We start from the raw sequence: 20,339 nt of genomic DNA, 5'->3' as shown, positions 1-20,339 counted from the left end.
GCCACACCCATTTTTTAAATCCCCACCTCCACTTACTTTTGTTTGATCATCGGCTTTGAACACATAGCAGATACTCTGCTGATTGGCTGCATCATTTTTAATCAGACAAGCAAAATAACTTGGGTCGTGACTATTGTGAATCAGTTTGTGAACTCGTTGAGGCTTACACTCGAAGATGCTGGAACAGATCAATGGATCCCATTGTTGACTTTTTCCTGGCTCAGGCTCACATCTCAATCCAGAGGGCGAAACACAAAGGCGGACTGGCTTGGTGCCAGGCTCCTTTTTGGAAGACTGCCCACTGAGCCTTCGCACCTCTGCCACCACCCACGGCAGCATGGGCATGGTAGTCAGAGAATGTACAGGCAAGGAGCCCACCAGCTGGAGGCCGAAGTCCACTGAGACCTCGTTAGGGAATGGGTGTTTCCTTGCTGTGAAGGTTATTGGTTCCATGTTGGGAAAGGTCTGGAAACTCAGCAAAACGTTGCCACTGTTTTTCTATTTTAGACCAAGCAATCTATTTCACATGCTTCTGAATCCTGTGGGAGAAAAACAGAGGCATTAGAATTTAATGAAGTCATGGCAATAGCTACTTTCAAAGAGATTATTTCAGCGCTTGAGAGTCTGAAACCCAAATAGACGAAGAAATGGATATTAGCTCAAATAAGCTGCTCTGCCTAGAAAGAGCTTTCTTTAAATTGTATTACATATAAAACCTAAAAATGCTGTAACTGTCACACTCACTACGGGTTACAAAGCTCCCAATGGGAGACTCCTGTTAAACTCAAGCCTCAGAGTCAACAGAGGACAGCTCCATAGAAAATAATATAGTGCTGCTTGGACGGCTTTAAACCCTGCTGTATTATTTAACGTACATTGCAAGACATTTTTTTAAGATGACTAAATTCAGCACTGGTGGCTCCCCCAAGTAATCTTGCAAGAAAAAAGTCAGGTATCTATCATGACAGTCTATTGAACCAGACCAGTTTTCAACAACTGACCTTATCACTTATGACACCCCTTAATTTTTAAAGGCTCTCCCCGATGTAGCCCAGAGGTTCCAAATCACGAATTCAAATTCTATTAACACATACTTGGTGACTATTACATTCTAAACACCATCACAAATATTTTGTTTCATTCATGTACTATACACACCCCATGTCTCTTCTCATCAATAGAGGGTGTTTTTTTGTATGAGACTCAAAATCACTCAAGAGGTAATTTTCCCTTCTCTATGGGTGACTTTCAACAACCACATTTGATATATCCTAGCTTACTCCTTGGAAGAAAAGTTATGACCAACCTAGATAGCATATTCAAAAGCAGAGACATTACTTTGCCAACAAAGGTCTGTCTAGTCAAGGCTATGGTTTTCCCAGTGGTCATGTATGGATGCAAGAGTTGGACTGTGAAGAAAGCTGAGCACCAAAGAATTGATGGTTTTGAAGTGTGGTGTTGGAGAAGACTCTTGAGAGTCCCTTGGACTGCAAGGAGATCCAACCAGTCCATTCTAAAGGAGATCAGCCCTGGGTGTTCTTTGGAAGGAATGATGCTAAAGCTGAAACTCCAGTACTCTGGCCACCTCATGGGAAGAGTTGACTCATTGGAAAAGACTCTGATACTGGGAGGGATTGGGGGCAGGAGGAAAAGGGGACGACAGAGGATGAGATGCTGGATGGCATCACCGACTTGATGGACGTGAGTTTGAGTGAACTCCGGGAGTTGGTGATGGACAGGGAGGCCTGGCGTGCTGCGGTTCATGGGGTCACAAAGAGTCAGACACGACTGAGCAACTGAACTGAACTGAACTGAACTGAACTGAGTGCCCTTATAAGAGACCTAGAGAGCTCTCTTTCCACTTCTACCATGCGAGGACACAGGGAAAAGAGAGCGGTCTATGAACTAGGAATTCAGCCATCACCAGATTCTGAATCTGCCAGCACCTTGATCTTGGGCTTCCCGTTCTCCAGAACTGTAAGAAATAAGTTTCCATTGTTTATAGATTACCCAGTCTGTGATATTCGGTGACAGCAGCCTGAATGACTAAGACAGTCATTCAAATCCCTTCTTTACTCTATTACTGCTTCTTAACTGACTTAACATCTAAATAAATCTTACTTTTTTTCTCAACTGGAGAAAAGGTGCCCCCACACTCAATCCTGCCTTCATGTATTTCTTAGAGTAACTCAACCAACACATAAAATTGATCATATCACTCCTCTGCTAAATTCTTAATCACAGCCCCCATAAAATCTACTCTTTGACATGGCATATAGGATCTCTTCAGAATCTGGTCCTTTCCATATCTCCAACCACATATACTCCTTTAAAACGCAGCTTTGGGAGCTTTCCAGCTGGTGCAGTGGTAAAGAATCCACCTGCCAATGCAAGAGACGCAAGAGATGCAGGTTCAATCCCTGGGCTGGGAAGATCCCCTGGAGTAGAAACTGGCAACTAGTTACAGTATTCTTGCCTGGAAAATTCCATGGACAGAGGAGCCTGGTGGGCTACAGTCCATGGGGTTGCAAAGAGTCAGACATAACTGAGAGACTGAGCACGCACGCATAGGCACATGCAGCTTTTGGCTCTGAAGATAAGTAACTAGACACGGTTCTCCACATGTGATGGGATTTCTCATGCCTCTGTGCCACAGTGCATACTGTTCTCTCTGTCAGGAACATAATACCTGTCACCAACTGTAGAGAGCCCGAGAGTTTACCCTGCTTGCAAACTTACAAGTCAGCCTGCCACAAGTTAGCCTCCTGATAGAGGACATGAGACTCCCACGTCAAAGGACAATTTATTACTCAGAGCAACAGTAGTAGCCACAGAGGCAGCACTGTGGCTGGTTCCCTGACCTTCAGTTCCCACAGGCCAGGTGACATCTGTATCCACAGTGGGTTACAGGAGAGGCACCTGAGATTTGGAGGCCTGAATATTTTATAATAAGGAGTAAGCATGTCTGTCCTTAAATTCTAGAGTATCTTCCAGAGAGGGACACTATTTCTATCTTCTTTGGCTGTTTGCTATTGAAAAAAATCGAAAAGGTGGTCTAGAACAAAGCAGCTGGTACCTCTGCTCACAAAATAGCATCATGGACAACCCAAGGAGACTCTCTCAATGAAATGAAAAAACAGGATCATTGACAACCCAAGGAGACTCTTCCAATGACCCCACTCTTGTCCTCTAACCTAATCCCAACTCATAGACCAGTCCTAGCTCAAGCAACTGTCGCCTCTTTCATCCATGGTGATTCAAGGCAGCCATCACGAGGCCCCGCTGCACTTTGCACCTAAACGTCACATTTACTTTAAAGGTTTGAATAGGTGTCCCTAAACAAGTCTGTAAGCATCTTAAGCTCACAAGGTTTGGGCTTTCTGAAATCAGTATTCAAATTCTAAACCATTTCTGAACTACAACTGAAGTCTATTCTCTTTACTCTATGTTTACTTTGTGACATATATGCATATATCCAAAGAATGAATTTTTATAATTAATTTGAACATGGTTAAAAGCTAATTTTTAAATTTCAGATGTTTCAAAGTTTGGAAATAAGCCCATATTTTATTTAGAGTGCTAATATGTTTCATAATACTGTATTCCCTATCTCTTTTCTTTTAAAGTAAAGCTTCTCTTGATGATGAAAACAGACTAAAAGCTCATATAACCCCATTAATAAAGGTCTCTCCTTTTTTTATTTCTCTCACCTACAGGTGAAAGTGGCATTAAATGTCTGGCTCAGCTTCCACTCCTGTAACTGAATCTCTTCAAGTTCTAACTGTTGACAGCTGCTAATCCCAAGACATGTTTAAAGAAGTGACTAGAATTATTACAAAGGACAGACCCAAGATCTATCAATGAGAGTAGATGAGGCAGTTATTAATATGGCGGCAACCAGTGTAGCAGAATTACTTTCAGTTTTCTTTTTAAGGGAATACAAGCATAAAGCAAAAAAATTACAGAATTTAGTCGTTTCAATCATTTGGTAAATAGTCATCAAATTGGTCCTGCAATTTCACTGTCAAAACTATCTGGATGCCTCAGATTTTCACTTTTCAACCAGGTGGGGCACATCTTAGTTTCTCTGTAAAAAACAGACTGGACCTTAACACCTTAACACTGTCAATAAACTATCAAATCATAAGTTCTACTTCAGACGGAGTCCTAATTATTTATAAGTAATTCAGATTCTGCTGACATAAGATTCATGGTAACTTAGATTCGGTGAATAACTAATGTTCAATGAAAAGTTACATAAAACAGAAGAGCCACTCATTCCTAACAAACCATCAGATTATTTTTAAGCCATCTCAGTCCACATCATATGCATGTAACCTGTGACCATCCTTGAGGGCCCAGGGAGAACCATCTATTCCAGGAAGTCTCCTGTGCTCCATATCTCAGAGATACTCTGGTCTGTTAGTCATGTTCTTGATAGCAGTCATCTGTGCAGAAGTCCTACCCCTCCCCGAGATCTTCTGTGTTTTACAACAGCTCCTGCCCACCACAACCCATTAACCATGGTGGGACCCAAAATACAGACATTCTTTGATCAGAATAGTTTCAATAACCTTGTTATTGAGTCCTGCCATAATAAATACCCCTGGAAGCATGTATTTAAAATCACAAAATTTTAAAGCTAGAAAGGTCTTTTAAAGCCACTGAAATTTCTTTCTTACATACAGGAAATGAGGAAACTGAAGAAGCTAAATGGTTTGTCCAAGTTTGGTGACAGAATTAGGACAATACAAGTCCCTGACTCCCTTCCAAGCGTGGCAAAGAACCTGTTTTCTTACAAAAACACTTTCAAGTGTGAGGCTGAGAAAACAAATTTCTTTTCCAAATCTCAAGTTTACTCTTACAAAAGGATGGAACAAGACCATCCCCAAGTTTTCTTCTGTCTCTAAAATCTGGTGAATCTCATTTTCATAATGTAAAATACCAAATGTCCCCGAGACTGTGTGGGGATAGAAAGCTGCTCCGATCTTCCCTACAGGAATATAAATGTGGGAGAAGTGCATGAAGACAGCCTGGGGTTTATTGATCAGGAAGCGAGAAACGGGATGGTGGGAGTTAGCTGGCTGCCATTGGGAGCCCCCTCTCTTCCCAGCACCCATCCACTCCCTCCCTCCCAGTAAACCACAGGGAGTAGGATGGGGACTTTCCAGTAACCAGCCATCCACTGCAGTCCCTACCTTCTCAGACGCTGGTGGGAGGGGCGGAGAGTGAGATAGATAGATGAAGGGAGGGCTATTGGAAGCTTCTAGCTCCAGGCCAGGTTAGAAACCAGTCAATACTGATTAGGTGTCAGGGACCTGCCGGAGAGACAGGAAACCCCCAAGGACACTCATTTCCCCTTGAGAATCAATGACATTTTTTTTCCTTCTGTTCTTTACTCTAGATGGAGTAGCTTGCAGCTGAACAGGATTATTCTGCCACTTGAATACTCTAATCGCATGCAGTGAGATCACTGGCTTGGCTCGGCTATTTGTCCATTTCCTGCACAGAATCCCACCCAATCAGAGAAGTGTGTTACCCACTCAGGAACTGCTCGAGGGTCCCCAAAGTCTTTGAAGCAGTTGGCTATTTCACCAGCATGGCTATTTCACTGAATGGCTCCTGGAGCTAGTGGTTCTAACCTTTACTTCATCGTGGACGCTCCAGCACCTGGCTTTGCCTCTCTGACTTGACACATAAAACAATGCTGTTTTGAATGACTTCCTTCCTATATAAATCAGAGCCAATTCAAGCCTAGTCCTTTAGAATATCACTGTCACTTCCTGTATTCTCTTCCAGGGTATTGCCCAGGATAAAAGGGTGGGGTGGGATTGTCCTAGTTGGCCTCTAGGGGTTATGTCTAACCTTCCCTCCTGCATGGCTGCTATAAGTTATTCTCCTAAAAGTAATTGAGTCAACTGTTAACACAGAATTACACTTACCTGTGAGTCTGTTAACAGGTTTTGCACTCACAATAGCCCTGACCAATGAAGACCATTATTACCATATCTGAATAAGAACTACTATGGACTATAATTACCATTATCGGCTCCAGTTTAATGAGAAACGTTAAGGAAGTTGCTGGCACAGAGAAGTGAGGTCACTTGCCCAAGGTCATACTAGTAGCAAGTGGCAGAAGCAGGATTCAGACCCAGGTCTTTCCACTCCAGAGTCAGTATTACCTATTAACTAGTATTGGATATTACACATATGCTCTTCTGTGTTCTTACAGCTCTCACAAGAGTCTTTTCATCACCCCCATTTTATATAAGTGTCCTCTAGCTAGTAAATAAGAAAGGCAGGATTTGAATCCAGACCTCCCATGTGCCCACATTTCTGTTCTTTGCAATCTGACAGTATCTCCAGATGCAAGTAACACTAAACTATCATTCTAGTAGACGAGCAGGGTTATTTTTCTACCTAAATTTTACATCAGTAACCTAAATCTAAGGACTCTCCAGGTGGCTCTGTGGTAGAGTCTGCCTGTCAATGCAGGAGCCACAGGAGGCTCGGGTTCAGTCTCTGAGTTGGGAGGAGCTCCTGGAGAAGGAAACGGCAACCCACCCCAGGATTCGTGCCGGGAGACTCCCACGGACAGAGGAGCCTAGAGGGCTACAGTCCATGGGGGTGCAAAGAGCCAAACATGACTGAATGACTGCACACGCATGCATTGCAACCTAAATCTAGTGTCAAGATGATAAGCTCAAACTGTAAAACAAGCCAATATAATCATCGCATAAGCAATATACATTGTGTGCTTACTACCAAGCATTGTTCTAAGCACTTTACATGTACAGATTCATTAAGTTTGACAACTAACCCATAAGGTCCCCCCTCTGGAAATTTAGATTCACAGATTATGTGTGCATGTGTGTGTATATATATATACAATGTGTTGTTAAATGGGTACATCTTCTTTTTAAGAACAAAAAATAGCTGCTTCTTGTCTCAAAGGAAACAGGCACACTCAAAATTAAATGCATCTTTGCTGGTACTAAAACATATTTCCTACATTCTGCACAGCTTCACTGAAACCTAAGTGTCAAGAACATTTCACATGGCCCCAGTATGACCAATCATTTTCTAAACATCTCAAACCTGAACAGGAACACACTGATCTTAAATCTAAGAATCCATTGAACGGAAATCTTGGCCTGAAAATGTCAAAAACCCTGAAAATGGAAAACTTCATATATTTTGTGAAGAATCTGTTTTAAAAATATTTTTATTCAAATGTGGAAAGCAAGCAATGAAAATAAAAGTCAGCGAAGGTGTTCATAATCTGTACTGAAAACCTAAATCCTTTGCCATCACCAAAGGGATACAAACCTAACACTCCTTGGTTTTTGAGTGGACTCACAGCCATTTTAATGAACAGATTTTACTTCTCCAAGTTTTAATGACCAAGGAAAGAAGAGGGCCTGGAAGGAAGATAAATCAAGTGTGAGGATGAATGAGGCTATTAAATTTGAGAAGAGCAGCACAGCAGACAAGAAAAAGGTCAAAGGAAACTATGCCAGGGTACCCACCCATGAGCACACCTATGTAAGCCCCCAAGTGGGCTAATACACACGCTAGATCACCTGGAGAATCTGAAGAGTGGGGACTGGGGACCCTCAGACAAATGCTGTGAGGACAGTAAAAGGGCCTGAAGAGTTGCCATTTGGTGAGATAAAATTAAAAGCATATTCAAAGATGGAATCTGAAAGCAGCATCCCCACTCTGGGCGCCATCGTGAATGAAGATGCTGGGGAACAGGTACATGGCATACTGCCTGCCAGTGGTACATCCTAGAAGCTCCCACAAGATCTGGGACTGAAAGGAGCCACCCACCAGCACCTGGCTGTGCACATGGGTACACCTGGTTGCTACTGTGGCCCTTCTGGTGAAGGTCACCTTCTAGGGTGTCTTCAGGTGACACTTCCTGTGTCTTGGGAAGTAGGACACAGAGATTGGCAACGGCTGGATAAGGGAAATGGGGCAAGCCAAATAATTTCTTCAGAGTTGCCCTTTTCTTCCTCAAACATCTGGTACCATGACAAAGTCATATGGGACAAAATGTCAACACTGACATGGCTGCCCTGCTAAGCTAAGTCACTTCAGTCATGTCCGACTCTGTGCGACCCCATATATGGCAGCCCACCAGGCTCCCCCATCTCTGGGATTCTCCAGGCAGGAACACTGAAATGGGTTGCCATTTCCTTCTCCAATGCTTGACAGTGAAAAGTGAAACTGAAGTCGCTCAGTCGTGTCTGACTCTTAGCGACCCCATGGCCTGCAGCCTACCAGGCTCCTCCATCCATGGGATTTTCCAGGCAAGAGTACTGGAGTGAGGTGCCATTGTCTGCTCCGGACATGGCTGCACCAAACCAGAAATATGACCATAGACAGAGGAGAAATCTCCAGAGCTCTCAGGGGGAAAGATAAAGGCAGACTAAGCAGAGAGTTCCATTTGCAAAACTTCATTTTGATGCTAATATGCTAATCATTTATAACTACACCAGTGAATTTTTCCCCTGTTTTACTGGTCTGCCAGTGGCTGGACAAGTCCACAGAAAGGCATTTATTTTAATGATTGTTTGATGATTTCCGGCACTACTTTGAGCCACACTTAATCCCTTTTATATTTCTTTGCACTCAATTGATACTGTGGTCTCAGGATACTACACTGTCTTCACTTCAGACAATCTCCCCTAAACATTTCACACAGTGCCCTTTAATTCACAGCTGCACTCACTATCCACTAGCTCAGGCTTTATCAACAGGATACGATAGAGGAATTTGGAGAGCAAGCACTTTTTATGGCCTTTTTTCCCTATACCTTGTCAGGATGAAAAAAAAAAGCAGGCAGATTCGAGACTGCCACACCTTTCCACTTGAAACAATTATAAAGTATCTGTTTACAAAAGCAGTCAGTCCTATTTTATGCAAACTTTTTCATTCAATGTCCTTATTTCTTAAGACAGTCTTCAAGGTTCCCAGGAAAGAGCTGTTCCGTTCAGTTGCTCAGTCATGTCCAGCTCTTTGTGACCCCATAGATTGCAGCATGCCAGGCTTCTCTGTCCATCATCAACTCCCAGAGCTTGCACAAACTCATGTCCATCAAGTTGGAGCTAAACAGGAGACACACCTCCTCCCCAAGCAAGAGAAGCCACTTTAGCTCTACAAAATCGTTCGGAACCCAGCCGCTTCCGGGATCCCCAACCAAGATGGTAATAGAACACCATGTGTTCAGAAACAGAAAGAGTTGTCATGCAAGGTGGATTCCCAGCCCCTTAAAACCACTCTCCTGTTCACTCCTCAGGCCAATCCCTCCCACCCACAGCAGGTTCCCAAAGCACAACAAAATCCAGAGGTGGCCATGCTTCTACTCCTACCAATCTCATCCCCAGTCTTCAATCTCCTACCAATCTCATCCCCAGTCTTCAATCTCCTACCAATCTCATCCCCAGTCTTTGGAGGAGAAGGAACTGCAGTTGTCCCAAAGAAGGGATTTTTTTTTTTTTTTTAATCAAGAACTCTGCAGTTCAGTTTAAGCACAGAGCAAAAGGTTTAGACGTTTAGACTTCTAGAGATAGCTAAGTTTCCTAGATGTGACCTATTTAAGCCAAGTCACTTTTATTAACTTTGCTGTAAAGCAGAAACTAACACAACATTGTAAAGCAATTATACGCCAATAAAAAATAGTTTTAATAGGTAATTTAAAAATGCTCTTTCAAAGTCTGATTATATACTATCAGTAAGTAAAATCACCCAATTATCTAAAAGAAAGAATGAGCGATATACGAAGTAAATGAACACCCATTAATTCATGCAGGGCACTCAGAATCAAACTGTTTGGTGGGAGGAACAATCATCACTTTCGATTTCTTTTCCTTTTTAAGTAACTTCCAGAGAATAATCTATTTTAAATGAAATAGCCACACGTAAAGCCGCCTCTAGGTGGACTTCAAAGAAAATGACATCTCTTTTAAACACACACACACACCTTACACCCACAACAACAACTCGTGGCGAAGTTAGAGGGGTCTCATAATTACAGACAGATCAGGAAGCTGCTAGAAACAATTAAGCAGGGTTTCAAAATGACTGGTACAGGATGTGCCCATAGAAAGAAATGTTGCGCGCGCTGGTGGAGCTGCCAAGTTGCTACTGCGAAGTACCCTGAACTTTTAAAGGGTGGCCTGGGGTCACTCTGACCGCCCTTCCCCTGTTTGGTCGACTTACAAACACACTAGCCCTAGAGATATTTGGCGGGAGGGGCGAGGACGGAGATGCGAAGACAGCGAGCAGGAGGGGAGGGAGGGGCAAAGGGAGGGTGCCTGCGGGAGCTCCCGGGTCGCTCTGAACTTGAAGGTTTCGCTTTCGTCCAACTCGGGGACAACGAGGTGGCAATAAACTTCCTCTCCCGAGACACCCTCTGCGCGACAAGGACAGCAAGAACGCCCCTGGAGTGCCCGATCCCAGCTTTTCCGCCAGCCCGGAGCGCAGGGGCCTGCAAGGGGTAGGGGACTGCCGGGATGCCCCGGGAGGAGGCGGCGGGGCGGCGTGGGCGAGGCCCCGGGAAGCGCCTACCTGTGCCGCGGCGCGCTCAGAGCCCGGAACCCGGCCGGGGCGCGCAGGTGTTCGGGGGTAGCCCGGGGACGGCCTGGGCAGGCGGGGCGCGCATCGTGGCTGGCAGGCTGCTCTCTTCCAGCCGCGGGGACGGGCAAGGCTCCCGCCTCTTCTCCAGTCGGCGGAGGACGCGGCGGGTCCCGCGGCGGCGGCGGCAGCAACAGGCACCGAGGCGCAGGAACGCCGGCGGCGGCAGCGGCGGCGGCGGAGGAGGTGTCTGCGCGCGACTCGCGTTTCCTCCTCCCCGGCAGGGCGAGCGCGGGGGAGGCGAGGGGAGGGCTGAACCCGGGATCTCCCAACTCGGTCCCCAGGGACCTAAGAGGGGGCCGCGATGCGCCCTCCCGCCCCACAGCGCCGTGTGACTCTGCTCGAGCGGCATGGCCGAGACGGGCGAGTCACTCGCGGGCAACAGCTGCTGCAGTGCAGTCCACCGCGGTCTCCCTCCCCTCCCTGTCTCTCCCTTCCCGGGCGGTCCATCCTCAACCTGCTCCCGGGCAGCCAGCCTCAGCCCCGAGAGGGTGTCGGGGCGCCGCCGCACCCAGCCCCGGAGCAGGGTCTTGGCCAGACGAATACCCTGGGCTCCGGGGACGCGGAACCCCGCGCCTATTAAGGCCCTCGAGGAGGGATGTGCGGTCCAACCCTGTGCTTAGCAGCCTATTTATAGCAGGTGGCACTGCCAGTCGCGCTCCGGGCCTGCGGGGCTCTCAGCAGGTGGCACTGCCAGCCCGCTCTTCACTGCCCTGCGGTAGCCTCGCCTCCTCTCCCCGAAACGGACAGAGGAAAACTGCACACAACACGGGAAGGTGGCCAAGCCTCCTGGAGGCTCTTCCCGACATTACCCCTTCTTCCCGTCCAGGTCAGGGAGTGCACTGAGGCGCGGGCATCCTCTGGGGCTGAATCAAGGAATCAGGGAACAGCTGAAGTGTCTTTTCCTATTAAACTCCCGTTAACCCATTTCCGAACAACTGCGGAATGACGCAGGGGCTAGACTGCCGGGCGCTTTTCCCCTCCCTGATGGTCCAGAGCGCGCGCGCGCACTCACACACACCCCCTTTCTCTCTCCCTCTCTCCCTCCCACACACACACACACACACACACACACACACACACACCCCTCCACACACACACACCTACACACACACACACACACACACACCCCTCCACACACACACACCCCTCCACACACACAAACACACACACACCCCTCCGTGTGCCTACCCTCTCTCACACATACCGTTTATCTGTCTGTCTCTCTCTCTCTCACACACACACACACACGCATCCCTCCGTGAGCCCACCCTCGAGTCAGGTTTGGGGAAGTTAGTTCTCAGTGGCCTTGTAGAGTGTAAGGAGAGACACCAGGGAGATATAAGACGTCTGAGAGAGCAGGCTCCTAGGGTTAGGAGATGGCAGGGTTCAGCCAACAGGCAAACCTCCTAAATCCCTGTCTTACCAAGTAAATTTCACGCCCCACGGCAGGGCCAGCGATCTGAGGGAAGTGGGGGACTGAGCAGAGAGGGTAAGGTAGAAGAAGAGGGTGGTCGTGGGGTAGGTGAGAGGGGGCTGGGCGGCAACGGAAGGGGGCGACATCTTTCAGGATTTTTTGCTTAGTGTGGCTGCAAGCTGACTTTAGGGAAGTAGCTGAATTCGAACTGCAGGGTTGGATGTGAACCCACATTCCAGCTCCACCACTCAGTTTGGCTAAGGCAAGCTGCTGGACCTCTGGTCTCCATTCATTTTACCTGTTAAATGGGACCAATACACACTTTATAAGAGCACTGTGAGGATATAATGGGAAAGTGTGTGTAAAGTGCTTAGCACAGTGGCACATAGTGGGCCTCAAGTAGTGGCAGCAGCTATTGTTACCCTGGCTCAGGATGCAAATACAGGTTCAAGGTTCTCCCCTCCCTGCTTGCCTCCTTCTCCCTCCAGGAAGAGTGAGTTGCTAGGAGCTGAGGAGGCATTTGGAGGAGTCTTTCTGATCAGGACTACCTTATGGTCCCTGATCCCATTCCTCTGGATGCTCACATACAAGGGTGTTATATTTGGGTGAGATACAAATTTTTATCCACCGCTTGATTTAAAACTCATCATACTGGTAACTCTTATTCATTGAGGGAGCTAGTCTATTTGGGGCATTGTGGAAGCCACTTTATATGTATTGTCTCTAATCCTTGCAAAAACTCCTCAGGGCAGAGATGATTAAATCCAGAGGTTAATGCCTCTTGGGGCCACAGAGCTAGTAAGTTCTGGGATCTAGTGCTAAAGCCCCCTGTAACACACTTTCCCTCTGGCCATTGTGTAGCTCTCTTATAGCACTCAGCTCGCTCTTTATTATAATGCAAATTGTTTGTGTACTTAGCCTCAAATCTTTTTTTTTAAGATAAGGAATATATACAGATGTATACAATGATTAGAATGTTTATTGGGTTATGACAATTGTTCTTCATTAGATTATAAGACCAGATACACCAGCCGAGTCTGGCGGGCTACAGTCCATGGGGTTGCAAAGAGTTAGACTTGACTGAGCACGCATACATACACACACACACACCAGTTAAACCATACTGTTACATCTTGGATCACACCATAATTATTTCCCATCTTCGTCTCCAGCTTACTCATACAGTTCTCATTCCCTCTCTGCAGCAGCCTGCTGAGCACACTTACCTCCAGAGTGCTAGATGTCAAGACAGGCACACTCATCCAGTTTCATTGACACCCCAAACTGTCTTTCATACATAACCAGTCAGCTGATGGTTGAAACTATTACCTAACTACCTTGGTCAGGTCAAGACTGGACAGTGCACACAGAGCATCCTGGCCAGAACTCCTATCCTGCCCTTCCCTCCCTTTGCTTTTCCTCATTAACTCCCTCTACCCCCACCCCACCCACATCCGAAGTCCCAGAGTGCAGCCAAGCTTCAGTAATGTAGGCAGCCAGATGGGGTGCTAATCAGGCCACAAAGGTAGGAAGTGGGAGGGGTGGGGGACAGAGGCAGGCCTAGGCCCCTTGTCTCTCATACTATTCCTTTCCTCCTTGCTAATTAGGTTTAGCAAGTTGTAGCTCAGAGATTAACAACTTAGTGGCAAATAACCATTTCCCTGACCCTATAACCTGAGTTAGGGAAGGATCATAACCTCGTGAGAAGCAGATTTCTGTATTACTTTTCCAGTTCCTGGGGTCAGTTACTGCCCTGGGGGTCATCATGAGAGATTTTATATCTTTAGCTTCCTGGAGACAGAACTGCTTTTATGATATGTGGTAAAGATTTTCAATATTTTTTTGCTATAAAGCACTATCTCAGAAAGTAGAGGAGAGCCTGTCATCAATCTCATTGGCACTCATTTCTAGCAGCTATGGAAGAAATACAAAAGGGGACTTTGAGATTAACGGTGTTCTTGGGATGGCAGGATAAAGACTGTTGAACAGGGAGGGTGCATCCACATGTATGGCAGAAAGGTAGGAGGGACCATTCAGTTCTCATCTGCCAATGCCATCACTCTAGCAGGGAAGCGGCTCTCTCCCCTTGTTGCACAGATATGAGACTCCCAGCAGGACTGGTACACTGTCAAGGGAGAGGCCAAGGCCACGGGGCCTAGGTGATGACAACAGAGAGCTCTCTGGGGCCCAGGTTGGTAGTTCTTGGCGTCACCAATAACAAAACTAAGTAGGGAACGGACTAAACACTGTCGGGACTCTGCTTCAAACCCCTGATTCTCCACCTGAAATCCTGCTATGGATCATCTTGGAGGGACTTCTTCTATAGATTCTTTCCTAATTTAGTCCTTTGCACAGTATTTAGTTGTTCATTGCCAAAGAGCAGAACATTGATATCAGCTTTAAGATAGCTTCAGAGCTCTAGAAAATTGTGACCCACGCACCATTAAATCAAGTGTGAGGCCCAGAGGCCAAAAGAAAACAAAGGCCACTTTACTTTTAAGAAGTTAAGGGAACTATGGGGCTTGCCTGACAGTCCAGTGGTTAAGATTCCATGCTTCCAATGCAGGGAACATGGATTTGATCCTTGATCTGGGGAACCAAGATCCCACACTCTGTATGTAAAAGTCACTCAGTTGTGTCCGACTATTTGCGACCCCATGGGCTATACAGTCCATGAATTCTCCCGGCCAGAATACTTGAGTGGGTAGCTGTTCCCTTCTCCAGTGGATCTTCCCAACCCAGGAATTGAAACGGGGTCTCCTGCATTGGAGGCGGATTCTTTACCAGCTGAGCTACCAGGGAAGCCACACATGCTATATAGTGTGGCCAAAAAAATGTTTTGAATAATTAAAAAAAAAAGTTAAAGTAACCATGTATAAATCTAGAATGAAAAGCCTTGGATTAATGTAGAAAAGAGAATTGTAATACTCCTTATTATTACATCTATTAGTTACTCGTTTAAATGTTTATATTAGTTGGAAATCCAAACTCATTATTGCTATGATATATTTTCACCTAACTTTTAAATATACATAATAAGATAAGAGTTTTTAACTAGTGAGTCTATTTCCAAAATTGGTATAAAGGCAAGAAGTTAAGATTATATTGGACAGGACCTGGGATAGTAAGGTGGTCCACTGGGGATGCTTGCTCCCACTGGTCAGTGGTGGCTCCCCAGAACCCTTGGTGGAGAAGGTTTCTGAGGCGAGTCTGAGCTCAGCCGGAACAGCTCCTCCATGGTGAAGCAGGATCTGCCTGGAGCTGGGAGGAGGTGGCATCACAGCAACAATGCTGGCCAATCCTGCCAACCTGATACATGACTGTTAGCATCTAAACAGGACATAAGTCATGCCCAAGTATCTTTATTAATTGTAAGAAACAGTCTTCACAAACACAGCAATGGATTGAAGTCAAGATCAAAGAGTACCTTACATTGGCTTGCCTATAAGGGCCTTGAAATTGCTTTCTCAAAGGCATGAGAATGAGTAAAACATAGTGGAGTAAAAAAGTAAATGAAACGAACAGATAACCAAAGTAGATTTTGAAATTTCACCTATTAAAATAAACAAAAATGTTACTATTCTCGAGAACTCGTGCTTGCAGTGGACAAGACAGCATAAACCCATGTGCTACGTGCTAGAGCCCCAGCGTGGCTGCCGGGAGAGCCTTGTCTCCTTTTATAGACAAAGCAGCTAGAACTCTGGGCACTGGTTCCACTTCCCTTTTCAGCTTCTGCTCCTACTTGTTAAATCATTGCTCTTCACAAGCAGCTGCCCCACCCCACAAATCTCTCTGACTATATCCAGTGTTTCCTGGGGCTTCCCTCTTCCCACCTGCCCTGGGCCATCAAGCACAAAGCTGCGCAAGTGTTCAATAGCATGTCACCTTTCGTTGTATCTACATTTGTCTAAGTCTCTGTGAATCTCTTTGTAAATGTCAGTGTTATGGATCTCAGGGATGTTACCCAGACTGATGAGATAACTGAACTTCCAGCACCGTGAGACCCGCCCCCCTCGCCTCCCCCCCCACCCCCGCTCCACTTCATTTGATCCCAAATACCATTCTGACCTTGCTGGTACTTGATGTGTAATCTCACCTAGAAAATGCAGCAGCCAGCTAACTGGTCTCCTTGCTGCTGCCTTTGCCACCCTACAGTCTATTCTCAGTATAGCAGCCAAGTGAATCTGATAAAATATTAGTTGAGCCATGTTACTGCTCTACTTAGAATCCTCCCGCAGCTTCCCAGAACTCCCAGAGTAAAAGCCAAAGTCTTTATAATGGTTTAGGGAGCCTTATGGAATCCTCCCCTCTCTCCGACCCTACACCACTACCTCTGATTTTATGGTCTACCAGTCTTGATTCACTCTGTTCAAGCCATATTGGCCTTGCTGCTGCTCAAAGCTGTCAGGGACAGTCGTGCCACCAAGCCTCTGCACTCACTATTCCCTCTGCTGGTCATGCTTTTCCCTTAAATGTTCACATTGCCCCCCTACTTACTGCACCTTCTTTCACCTTTGCTTAAATACTACCTACTTGGGACTTCCTTCATGGTCCAGTAGTTAAGAATCCACCTTCCAATGCAGGGGATGTGGGTTCGGTCCCTAGTTGTGGAACTAAGATCCCATGAGCCCAGAGGCAACTGTTCACCGAAACAACATAAAAAGATCCCATGTGCTGCAGTGAAGACCCGATGCAGCCAAATAAAGTAAATAAATAGTTTTTTAAGTTTTCTTAAAAACTAAATACCGCCTTCTCCATGAGGCCTTCTCTGACCAACATTCTGAAAATAGAAACACACACACTTCTTATCCTATTTTATATTTCTTCAGAGCATTTATGACTCTCTAATATACTGTGTTAGTCACTTGTCTTTCTTGTCAACTGTTTCCACCTGGCTCCCCCACTATGTGGGCAGAAAATCTTTTCTGTTTTGTTCATAGCTGTATCTCCAGTGCATAGAGCAGAGCTCAGCACATAGTGGGAATTCAATAAATATGTGCAGAATGGATGAAAATAGCTTGTAACACACGACATTTGTGAGCTCTTGCATAGCTGTGTAACACTTCCTCAGGTTAGAAACTTTGTAAGTTTCCCTCTGTTTATCCCTTGTGCCCTCATCAAGTGTCAGCTGTCCTAAGAGGTATGTCCTTCCTCCCCCAAAGTGAGCTGATGGTTAAAGCATGTGACTCCTTGTTTAATCATCAACACAGGATCGGATTTCCAGATATGTGGCACAAGGATTGCAGCGCCTTGGAACAATTGAGAACTCATTCATATTCAGTGTTTGTCAAAAATTGAGTTAAGAAGATCATTTTGGAAAACTTTCTGAAAGATACACAGTCCTTTGGCCCTCTAAAATCTGTATCCCCTAAAATCAGTTCCTATCTCAGATCAACCCAAATGAAGAGTAGTATATCCAGAAAAATTTATTTTATCAAATTGTATTTTGGCATGACCCCATTTGCCCATAGTAGGGGGATACATTTTATAAAAATGCCTTTTTCAGTCTGAGATATTGGTTTTTTAAAAAGTAAGTATTTATTTTTATTTATTTGGCTGCACCAGGTCTTAGTTGCGGTATGCAGGGTTAACTCCCCCACCCAGGGTTCAAACCTGGGCCCCCTGCATTGGGAATGGATCACTAGGCAAGTCCCTGAGATATTATTCAGTACCTCACGTGATGCCCTTTCAAGGAGAATCCAGGAAGTATTTTCTCTCAAGACTCTGTCGGGAATAACTGTTCTTTCTTTGAGTGACTAGTTTTACCTTCATTCCTGGCCTGACAGATGGGCTCAAGGGGTTCATTGCTTGGCAGGTATCCAGGTTATTTTGTATTAAGTCACAAGTACCCATTCTAAGCCCTTGCCAGCTTGTGCCAACTTTCATCCATCCACGACAAAATATGAATAACAGTGTATAATTTCAGAAGACTCAACTGGGCTGTTCTGAGGTCACATTCTTCCCACTTTGTGAAATGAAAGTGAAGTCGCTCAGTCGTGTCCGACGCTTTGCGACCCCGTGGACTGTAGCCCACCAGGCCCCTCCGTCCATGGGATTCTCCAGGCAAGAATATTGAAGTGGGTTGCCATTTCACAAGTACCCATTCTAAGCCCTTGCCAGCTTGTGCCAACTTTCATCCATCCACGACAAAATATGAATAACAGTGTATAATTTCAGAAGACTCAACTGGGCTGTTCTGAGGTCACATTCTTCCCACTTTGTAGGTATTAACAAACGAAAGTCTTTCTTTAATGAAGTGATGGTGAGCATCAATGGTAGGAGCTTTTGTTTGCTTGTTTTAGATTTGTTTTTTGATGTCTTTACCTGGTAAAAGAAAATGACAGCATGCTTTGTCAGTTCCCAGTCTGTGGGAGAATTTTCCTGGTTCAGAAAATCCAAAGTCTTAGAAGCACTGGTTTTCTACCTTACTCCTGGTTTCATTCAGCTTCACCTACTCTCTCTTCCTTTAGTCCCATTTTCTTATTTACTTACTGTTAAGTTTTCTCTTGTCTTACATGCATTTAAGCCCCCTCCAGGCATTTCTGGAATCTAGCAGGCATGAATGAATATATGAGTGAATGAAAGACCAGGCAAAGGACATATCAACCTGCTTGGCTCAGCCTACAGCTCCATACTGCGCCAAATGCTTTCCCTCATCATCACCTGGCATGTTATTTGCAAGTGCATAGTGCTTTGTAATTGACATCTTATTAATCTTCTCAGTAGCCCTCAAAGGTAAGTGTTATTTCCTCCCTTTCCCTCATTATACATAATACATGAAGAGATTTAGACTTAGAACATTTGAATTTTCCTTGAGAAATCTGTATGCAGGTCAGGAAGCAACAGTTAGAACTAGACATGGAACAACAGACTGGTTCCAAATAGGAAAAGGAGTACGTCAAGGCTGTATAGTGTCACCCTGCTTATTTAACTTATATGCAGAGTACATCATGAGAAACGCTGGACTGGAAGAAACACAAGCTAGAATCAAGATTGCCGGGAGAAATATCAATCACCTCAGATATGCAGATGACACCACCCTTATGGCAGAAAGTGAAGAGGATCTAAAAAGCCTCTTAATGAAAGTGAAAGTGGAGAGTGAAAAAGTTGGCTTAAAGCTCAACATTCAGAAAACAAAGATCATGGCATCCGGCCCCATCACTTCATGGGAAATAGATGGGGAAACAGTGGAAACAGTGTCAGACTTTATTTTTTTGGGCTCCCAAATCACTGCAGATGGTGACTGCAGCCATGAAATTAAAAGACGCTTACTCCTTGGAAGAAAAGTTATGATCAACCTAGACAGCATATTCAAGAGCAGAGACATTACTTTGCCGACTAAGTTCCATCTAGTCAAGGCTATGGTTTTTCCAGTAGTCACGTATGGATGTGAGAGTTGGACTGTGAAGAAAGCTGAGCGCCGAAGAATTGATGGTTTTGAAGTGTGGTGTTGGAGAAGACTCTTGAGAGTCCCTTGGACTGCAAGGAGATCCAACCAGTCCATTCTGAAGGAGATCAGCCCTGGGATTTCTTTGGAAGGAATGATGCTAAAGCTGAAACTCCAGTACTTTGGCCACCTCATGCAAAGAGTTGACTCATTGGAAAAGACTTTGATGCTGGTAGGGATTGCGGGCAGGAGGAGAAGGGGATGACAGAGGATGAGATGGCTAGATGGCATCACTGACTCGATGGACGTGAGTCTGAGTGAACTCCAGGAGTTGGTGATGGACAGGGAGGCCTGGCGTGCTGCAATTCATGGGGTCTCAAAGAGTCGGACACGACTGAGCGACTGAACTGAACTGAAGGCAGAAAGCTGTGGGAGGAAAATTGGAATTTTAACCTAGATGTTCTACCTCCAAGTCTAATTTTCTTACTTTGTACCATATTGTTGTCATTGTTCAGTCACTAAGTCACATCTGACTCTTTGCCACCCTGGCAAAGTAGCCTATCAAGCTCCTCTGTCCATGAGATTTCCCAGACAGGAATACTGGAGTGGGCTGCCGTTTCCTTCTCCAGGGGATCAGGATTGCAGGTGGATTCTTTACCACTGAGCCACTGGGGAAAACCCCTTATAATTTTACTGGCTTTTAAATGACTGTTTTTGAGGGCAGTAGTGTACAAGAGTTGTGTGGTTTAAGAAGATATAAGGAGAGCCTGGTTATTTCCCTGGCTTTCAGAATAACCTTGCTTGATGAAAGATGTTCTCTGGGAGGACTGAGCTTCTGCTGGGTTCTTCTGACCCCTTCCCTTTAGCTTGGGGGAATGTCCACTGAACTGAGTC

General features: G+C 45.4%; 1 protein-coding gene across 5 annotated transcripts in view; it reads right to left on the bottom strand.

Moving 5' to 3' along the window:
- The window catches only part of TBC1D1 (TBC1 domain family member 1), a 226,123-nt gene extending 215,440 nt beyond the window's left edge, over nucleotides 1-10,683 (bottom strand). For all 5 annotated transcript variants that reach the window (XM_018049366.1, XM_018049368.1, XM_018049369.1 and 2 more), the window contains exons 1-2: nucleotides 10,576-10,683; nucleotides 37-539 (exon numbers count right to left, since the gene is read on the bottom strand). In XM_018049366.1, the coding sequence (XP_017904855.1) occupies nucleotides 37-453 (417 nt within the window). In that variant the 5' untranslated portion in view covers nucleotides 454-539; nucleotides 10,576-10,683. The remainder of the gene's footprint in view (nucleotides 1-36; nucleotides 540-10,575) is intronic.

Source organism: Capra hircus, chromosome 6 (genome assembly GCF_001704415.2).
Source record: "Capra hircus breed San Clemente chromosome 6, ASM170441v1, whole genome shotgun sequence".
NCBI classification, from domain to species: Eukaryota; Metazoa; Chordata; class Mammalia; order Artiodactyla; family Bovidae; genus Capra; species Capra hircus.
This window is presented reverse-complemented; position numbering and strand designations above follow the sequence as displayed.